General features: G+C 32.7%; 1 protein-coding gene across 1 annotated transcript; it reads left to right on the top strand.

Moving 5' to 3' along the window:
- On the top strand, positions 1-2,622 carry LOC132745306 (uncharacterized). Its single transcript, XM_060734195.1, has 2 exons — positions 1-24; positions 2,108-2,622. Exons 1-2 carry the CDS (start codon positions 1-3, stop codon positions 2,405-2,407), a joined length of 324 nt encoding a protein of 107 aa, XP_060590178.1. The 3' UTR covers positions 2,408-2,622.
- The last annotated feature ends 6,850 nt before the right edge of the window (positions 2,623-9,472 follow it).

Here is a 9,472-nt window from a genome sequence, read left to right as displayed (position 1 = left end):
ATGTCAAATCAGGGTGTAGTCAGGGTAGGCATTTTCGTACAGGCGAATTTTTTCAGAGACTCGCTTATCAACGCTAAATATCAAGGAAATAGAAGTGAAAGGCGCATACTTGTTTAGATTTATTTGAAGTATAACCCAAGTTCCCGAACACTTGTCTTGTGAAAAAAAATGTAATCAGTCTGGTCTATACACCTAATGGGGGGGGGGCTTTTGTTTGATGGACTGGGGGGGCTTTTGTCCTACCTGTTTTTTGGGGGGGGGGGGCTTTTGTCATATGTGTAAATTTAATGGGGGTGCTTTTGTCCACCTTGTCATTTTTAAATGGGGGGCTTCGTCCGGGGGGAGGGGGAGGGGCTTTTGTCCTACACCCATTCTAAATACGATTACAGTAAAAGAAAATGGGAAACGAACAAAAGCCCTCCCGGACAAAAGCCCTCCCGTCAAAAAATTACAAGGAGGACAAAAGCCCTCCCGTGAAAATAACAAGGCTGACAAAAGCACTCCCATGAAAATGACTGGGCGGACAAAAGCCCTCCCTTGAAATTAACAAGGCGGACAAAAGCCCTCCCGTAACAAAAAAAAAATATGTATGTTGAATTATTATGACCTGTGTTTTTTTCCAATGCACTCAACATATTAAAATTGTTACATATATTTCTTGTTGTTTTCATTGGCCTAAGTATGTGTATGAGCTAGAATCACATTTTATTCTGAATATACCTTCCTGAAATGTTTAACGAGGTAACTTTTTACACGAATGTCTGACTCATTTCAAGGCACTTATAAATGTCTTTAACTTTTAAGTGAAATAATTTTTACTTATTTCGTCATTTATTACTCTATTAATCTTAACTTCACCTAGGAGTTATCTTTCATATCTACGTGAATAAATATGCACTTTCAAATTTTAGCACTAATTATTCAGACGCCTCTCAGGAATGTGCTTAAGCTCATACAAACACGCTAGTATGCCAATGAAAAATAAAATAATGCATCATGATTACAATTTCAATATGTTGAGTGCATTGAAAAGAAGATATAAATACAAGCATTTTGACAGGATTATGCCCCTTTTCCGACATAGAATTTGCGTTAAGTTTGCATAATACCTCACATATTTATAAAGGTCATTGATATATTGCTTTGAAACTTTGCAGACTTGTTCACCATCATGCCCTAAACCTCAAGACGGTAGGAGATAACTCTATCAAGCATTTTGATAGAATAGTGCCCCTTTTTCTACTTAAAATTTATGTTAAAAGCTGTGTACCACCTCAAATATTTTCGTATTCCATTGACATCTGGCTTTGAAACAAGTTGAAACTTTATGCACTTCTTTGAGAGCATAATAGGAGTCACTCTCCAAGGCATATAACTGTAACATAGATTTGAAAAAAAAAATTGGCCCTTTTGGGAACTAAGAAACTTTTTCATTATCAAGGCTCTTTTACTATCAAGTTATCCTGTTCTACTGACAGCTCTTGTTACACTTTGAATGGTATCAACTTAAAGCAGCATGCCTCCAGATTCATGTTTATTTTCATGAAAATTTTGAAAATGTATAAAAAAAAGTAAAATATTGTGAAGTGAACAAAGAAATAATTTTTACATTGCAAACAGCATAAACAACTCATAATGACTACCAAAAAAGACGTCAAAATATGCAAACTAGCCCTTCAAAAAATAGGTTAGTTACGCAGTAGAAATATGGGTAAAAATACTGCAAAATCGTTCATAAATCGATCATAACATAAAAATATTACTTTCATCTTGAATATTTATACTTTTCTTAAAATCTCAGTACTTTTTACTCAAAAGTTTTATTTTCTTGAAATATTTTAGCTCATCTGGAGGCATGCAGCTATAAAACTGCAAAATTATTATCTAAAAAGCATAATAAAAGTTGTTGTATGTTGTCCAATAAGTTTTTCTTTTTTCTAAATTATTTTCATTTTTTGTAATAGACTGGACTTACTATTGTCAGAATTTATTTCGTGCAAACATTTATTTATAATTACCTAATTTTTCATTACTTTCAAAACTTGCGGATATATTATTGTAATTTATACAACTAAACAGTTACCGGTTTAAGAAATGTTGTTTTCAGAGTATATCAAACAGACCAACAGAGCACAAATGTGTCCATATTAGACCAAAAGTACAAGATAATGGCACTACCCCTGAGATACAAACTAAAGATACACAATGTGGACCAGACAATGTAGAACCAATAGATAAGAACTTTCAATTCCCAGAAAATCAGGAGGTTTTAGATGAATATAGATTGAATATTGAAGATGATTTTGTGGATGATGTTGATGATGATCCAGATTGGGAACCCTCTGAAGAAGACTTTGTTGACATGGACGATGATGATGAAGATGATGAGAATTCAAGTGTCTGGTAAGAGTTGGTTTGTATTTATATTTTTATATTTGTATTTCATTTTGGGATATCTAGCTCAAAGTTAACTGTTATTTACAGTGATCATTTATTTTGGACAAGTTTCTACAAAACAGGTATTCAGAGAGCTAGATTTTACCAACTTAGACAACAACTGGTGCTATTTCTGGCATATCAAATTGAAAAAATATGAAAACTTTTTTTTAGCTCAAATATGGGTAATCCTTGTTAACACTCTAGTGGTCACATTTTTGACTCACCTGTCATAAAACTTGGTCAGAATGCTTGTCTAGGTAATTGTTTGGATGAGTTCATTGGGTCAGGTGCGCGATCTAGGGCCTATGGCCCTCTTGTTTCATCTAGCACTTATTTCTCATGGTAGAAATTACTTTAACAACTTTATACATAGCATCAACATGACATCATCCTTAAAATGGAATTCAGTCATAAAAGATGTGTGGGTACAACATCATTAAAGTATGCAGGCTTTTCTAGCACCAGTACCCAAATTATAATTTTTGAAGACAAATAAGTATACTAACATGTGATCAAAATAACGAAATGCAGAGTGATCCTTACCTAACAAGTTTAGTGAATGAGCATTACACAATTGGAGAGTTTTCCACAATTTGTTCAAATTGGACATGAATAAATATTACATTGCACTATTAAAAAATATAATAATGCAACCGCTTTGATAGTAGTTTGAAGACCTGATCAAAGGATGCTAGGTCTATGCAAATTTATTTTATATTGTATTTTTACTAAAACATCCATTTATTTTTTTCAGGTATGATTGCATAGAGGACAACTCAGATCCATTAGAAGAGACAAAATTTAATGTGTTTTTAAGTGCACTATTGGAGTTGTTTAAAGTATGCCAAATATGCCATTCATTGTGTAAGAACATTAAGAAGAAAGTGCAAGGTAGTATGGTTGTCATAGAAACAATTTGTGAGACAGGTCATCAGAGAATCTGGCGAAGTCAGCCACTTTGTGGGAATGCTCCACTTGGGAATTTATTGACTGCAGGAACTGTTGTTTTTTCAGGAGCATCACCTTCAAAGATTCTTAACTTTTTTTAAATTCACTGGAATTGCAATGATAAAAGAGAGAACATTTATTCGATACCAGAAGTCATTTATTATACCTGCAGTGAATAATGTATGGGAAAGAAAACAAGCAGAGAATCTAGAGGCATGTGTAGGGAAAAATGTATGTGTTGGTGGAGATGCTCGCTGTTGTTCACCAGGTCATACAGCAAAATATGGTAGTTATACATTGATGGATTTGGAAACAGGCATGATATTAGCAACAGAGCAATAACAAAACAATAAACTCTTTAACTTGTTGTTATAACTAATGGTTTCAGATTTTGATCTTTCAATAATTTACTTTTCTGATTACTTTAAGGGAAATTTTTGGTAAATTGGGTTAAATTTTCCATATCAACAAATTTATTTTCTACTATTCAACACTAATGTCCACTTTTTGGGGGAAATTTTGACAGTTTTAAAAAATTTTCAGTCTTAAATACACCTTTTAAATTTTTTTGGAAAAAAAAAAGTAAAAGGTGATTTTAAAATTTGGTCAACCCTTTTTGGAAAAAAATGTTTTTTAGTTTCCTTCATTTTTTTCGAAAAAATTTTGTGCCCCCAAACCCCACAGTATTTTTTTTTGGGTTTGGGATTTTGCAAAAATCCAAAATCCCGGGCTTCCCAAATACATTTCTGTCTGATTTTTCCCCCAAACTACAAAATTCCCCAAAAGTTTTTTTTATATGACCGGGGAGGGTTAACTATGTTTCCCCCTTTTAAATTTTTGCCCGTCAACATGTTTTCTGTTTGTTTGTTTTGTTGTTTTTTTTACGGGAAAATGACGTCAACGGAAATGAAAGTATAAAATACGTGACAAATATCACATGGGAATGTTGTCATCATCACTATTTTAATTCGACATCAAGTGCGACTAAATAAAATTACTAATTCATGTTGGTAGGTTTTTTTTCTTGAAAACGCACAGATCTCTAATTATTTTTTTATTATTAAACAAGTTCAAAGACCACCAGCCCATTTATATGGAATTGATAAAACTTGGTTGGTTACTGTTAAATGATTGCGGACATGGGGAAACGAGATGACAACGATGATATGATAATAGTCGCGCTTTTTCATTGTTTTCATCCGAGCTATTTTTCTTCAAAAAATACGTTTGTCCTTATATTCCTGGAAGATATTGTTAGTGTATTGCGATACTTTCCCGCTATATCGATACATCGGGAGGTGAAATATGTATTGCATCGCAATATATTGGAATTTGTAATTTCATTACGATGCATACATCGAGGACAGGGCAGATCGCGATGAATCGTTACACCTCTATTATTTAAACTTATTAAAGATGAGGCTTTACAGATATTTGAACACTGAAATAAATCAGTAGCTTAAATAGGATTTTCCCTCTAATATTCTCTATAATATGTATGTTTGTTCATATAACTTATGTCTTTAGTTAAGTAGTCCCAATGCAGAAAACAACAAATATTTGAGGACATTATTGTTTTACAGTTTACTTTCAAACCTTATTTTACACATTCTGTCATCATATTATTGTTCACTTACTGCAGGGGGCTGTTTATTAATACAGATAAATTAAAGGTGCAAGCTGGGCTAATAAAACCCAACTAAAGGGAGATTACTAGACAAGCAGAAATATATTTTATATAATTATCATCTGATTTTTGTTTGTATAACTTTATTTTCTTATTATTTTTAGAGTAATGAAGTGAAAAATTCAAATGTTATGGAACTTGAAGGTCTGAAAAGAGCAGTTTCAAAGTTAGAATGTGCAGACATTCATTTGTTTGATTTAACAACAGATCATCATGTACAAGTCAGAAAGTATATCCGAGAAAACAAAACTGAAATAAACTATTGGTTTGATTGCTGGCATTTTGCTAAAAGTAAGATATATGGTTTTTCATCTCAAACATAAACAGATATCTTAAAATGAATTTATATTTTGTTTTAATTAATGTCAAAATTGTTGCTAATAATAGGTAGATTAATTTGCTTACGTTGTGTATATTGTAGCTCATAAGCTGATATCATCACAAGAAGCTTTTCAACATGCTTATTTTTAGAGCTTTCAGAATGTTTATATAGTATAGATCTCCTGGTTTTTAAAATTCATCTTGTTTTTATGGAACATTTTTCACAAAGCACATGTCTAACTGAAATATTTGTACAGCACAAAACAGTTTACGTTGGTACTGCTGCATGCAGGAAACAGGAGTTTAACCAAGATGTCACTTAAAAGTAACCTTACTTAAAAAAGTACAGTTGCATTAGCCAAAAAAAGTGGATTAATCTTTTTGGGAACCAAATTCACATTTTTGTTTCATACATATTGTTCTTTTTTTCATGATTTAGGTATAAAAACTAAGCTTACAGCTCTAAGCAAGAAAAAAGGATGTGAAATTGTGGGTAAATGAACACAGTCTATTGCAAATCATTTATATTTTTGTGCGGCAACAAGTGGTGGTGATGGGGCTTTAGTAGAGGAGAAATGGCTCTCGGTGCTAAACCATATAACAAACAAACTTGATGGACATGTAACAAATTTCCACAATGTAGTCACGGTCCAGTTGAAAGACATTGGAGTAAAGCAGGTAATTGATTGTATGCATACAGTAAATACACTCTACCATTATTATCTATTGTTGACAAATGCAGTTGATACTATCCTGCAGATAGAGAATTATCATCAGTGAGTCAGGACTTTGTTCAACTTATCCCAGAATAACATTAATTTCATCAAGTCATTTTACACTGATTATGAAATAAAACCGTCACATGCGAAAGATTCTTAAATGTTTAAGGTTATGACCTTGAAACACATGCACCTTACTACAATATAGTGGGTATTTTAAAGTAAAACGCTTTAAATTGTTTCATGTCAGAAAGGTGTCAAGTAAGCTTGTATAGTCAGTGGTTCTACTTTCACCTCAAGGTGCAAGCTGATGTCTGCAATAATGTATGAAGTGATACTCAATCCTATAGGAAAGGTTGAATGTGGCAATGTGACCTAATAGAGCTGAATTGATCTAAATTCCACACCAATGAAACTAGACTGTATTTTCACAAGCTATTGTCGGATTGAATACTTAAACAACTAAAAATCATTTAAATAGCATTTTTAAAAAATCTTCTCTTAAATTTGCGATGAATTTTAAGAAGTGAAAGGTCTAATTTTTTTTAGAAAAAAAACAACAACATTTGTTCATAACCATTATTGATATGTGTACTTTATCAAGTTTTAATTCTATGTAAATTATATGAATACTTAGGATGCAAGGCACATAAAGAGCTACAGTTGTTGTTGGGAAACAGGCGTCTATCAGATGTTCGGAAGCTGTCACCTGTTGACCAGACATCTGGGCTGGAAGCCCATCACAAAATTGTTTGTCAGTTCGCACCAAAGTTTGTTAGTTTCTCGTATGCAGCAATGAAACAAAGGTAAGTTCATAGTCTGTGATACACAAAGGTTAAGAAAGCATTATGAGTAACTCAACCTTTGCTTTTTCATATTAGATATTATGCTACTTTAAATTGAGTCTAATTTTCAGTTGTCTCTCGCCTTTGCTGCAAACATTACTTTGGATTAGTAGTTAGTCATTGCTAAGGAATTTGTAATAATTTGTTAGTTATCCAGGACATCTGGTTAGGTGAATTGACTGCAAAATTACGGTCAAATAATGTGTTAAAGACGCCCTCACTATAAACATTTTATGAAGAGAAAAAATTATGAATTAGCAAGTCAAGAATTAATACACATTTGAAAACAATGATGACGTTGAATAATTTATTAATTGTCTAGAAATCCCCTCCCCCCCAAAAAAGATAACACATGTTAGTAGCCTTTCCATCAAATTTAAAATGCACCTCTGTGAAGTCCTAATATAGTTGTTTCCTCATAATTTTATTCTATAGAGGATATTGAATGAGTGTAAGTTTAATACTGAATTTATTGAACAAGTTGAATAAAATTATATTATGCGAGCCTCTGTCGAGCGTTATATTATTTTATTCAACAACTTCAATAAATTCAGTATTAAACTTACACGATTTTAATATTCTATTTATCACATACCAAAACTAAAGACCGTTGGCAGTGAAAAAGACCCATTTTTCATTGATGTACTTATAGTATACATTTAAAGCGTCTTAACGCTAGATTTATATAACGAAAATATATGCACGGCCGGAGTCGTAAAAGCTGCATGGGTGTGTGATAAATATTAATAATGCACATTAACATCAAACATTGCTTTTTTTTATTTTCAAACTAGGACAATAGTGTGAGGTAAAAAAGCTTTGCTGAAATTTTTGCATAACTTGTATGTGTATGTAAATTTGCAAATTTACATAATATAAATTGATACGTTTTATTTTTAATAATATAAATATATACGTTTTATTTTTAATGGCTCAATTTAAGGTACATCATCATTTGTTTTTTGCCAGCCTATAGGTTGTCAATATCATCACATGTTTTATTTCCTTTTAGGATAAACCTGGCAGCATTACACACTTGCTCTAATGCAGGGAGAGCACAATCAGTTACAAGGGAAGGAATAAAACGTTTCAATGTGTCTTATCCTTAATACAAAGGAGGGAAACATGTTGTAAAGCCTGTAATGGAAGTAAGTAATTATGGTAAAGTGGACTATTAAAAGTTACTTTTAAACATATTATATATAAGTTTCAGGAAAAGAAAACTGTAACTCAATTTTGATTTCTAGAGGAAAATACTATCTTGATTCTACATGCATGGAGGGATTTTTATGAAACATCATAGAAATTTGAGAAACTATGAGAAGCTGTGTGGCACACATGAACCAGGTCTCTAGGTGAAAGTTGAAGATCACACTTTAACTTAAAATCATTGAAACATGCTTGTATGTAGCAAAACTTCTACATGCATAGAGGGATTTTGATGTCACTTGTCACAAATGTTCACTATTGTGAGGCAAAGTGTTGCGTGCAAAATTAAGGTACCGGCGGTCAAAGTTCAGATAGATGTGTACTTGGATCATTAAGTCATCATTTATTGAGGGATTGTAACACAAATGGTCTTTATCATGACTACCGCTGCGACACATGTAATTAATGTTAATATTTTCAAGGTTGAGGTCACTAGAGACATTCTACATAATATCCAGCTTGCATGGACAAATTTTAATGTTACTTTATAGAATTGTTCAAGGCCACGAGACGTAGTGCCCTGCACATTAACCAGGTTTTTGGGTTAAAGGTTATACTTAGGCTTCTTTGAAAAATGTTTGTCCGCAGCAAAACTTTTAAATGCATTGAGAGATATAAATTTAACTTGGCACAATATTTCAAAGAGGTAAAATTTCAAACATGTATAATGACAAACTTGCTGACTTATCTTAATGCCCACTTTTCCACCTAATATTTTGTGATGGACATATTTTGTGACAATATTGTCACATGATTTCGCGACATCGTTATCATGGTAGTGATTGTCATTTGCACATTTATGTTAAAATATGTGTCTTAATATTATCTTATTTTGTAAAATAATTATCTTTAATTTTGTGTTTTTGCCAGGTTATGCCAAATGCTTGCTGCTAGATGTCATCAACATGCTAGCATAAGTACAATACCTGGTCGATATAGGACCGATATCTTTCTACTGTTGGCTGACATTGCACCGCTATTGCTTTGATGTAGGCCCGATGTCGGCAAGAAATATCGGGCCTATATGGTTATGATATCAGCCCGATATTGTGCTGCCGATGTCGGGCCAACATCATTCCTATTGACCTCGTATGTAAGTGTAGGAATACACCAAATTGATATACGGCCCGGCAAAGCACCGATTTTAATTATTGATGTAAACAAAGATGGCAGAGTTTTCTCAGTGTTTGTTATATGCGTTGAAAGAAATTAAAAAAGATTTTGATTTAAATCATGAACAAGAAGAAGCGCAAGAGAACATGAGTCCGGTATAAAAAGCAGGATAATGTGAATTAAAATAAAAT

This window comes from Ruditapes philippinarum, unplaced genomic scaffold, assembly GCF_026571515.1.
Source record: "Ruditapes philippinarum isolate M1 unplaced genomic scaffold, ASM2657151v2 ctg10855_1_1_1_1, whole genome shotgun sequence".
Lineage (NCBI taxonomy): Eukaryota > Metazoa > Mollusca > Bivalvia > Venerida > Veneridae > Ruditapes > Ruditapes philippinarum.
The sequence above is the reverse complement of the archived record's forward strand: the minus strand, read 5'-3'. Positions and strand labels throughout refer to the sequence as shown.

Bases quoted from the DNA above. Each gene is read 5' to 3' on its own strand.
- LOC132745306 (XM_060734195.1), top strand. From the start codon at position 1: ATGTCAAATCAGGGTGTAGTCAGG. The intron at 25-2,107 runs GTAGGCATTTTC...TGTTGTTTTCAG, and splicing joins CAAATCAGGGTGTAGTCAGG to AGTATATCAAACAGACCAAC.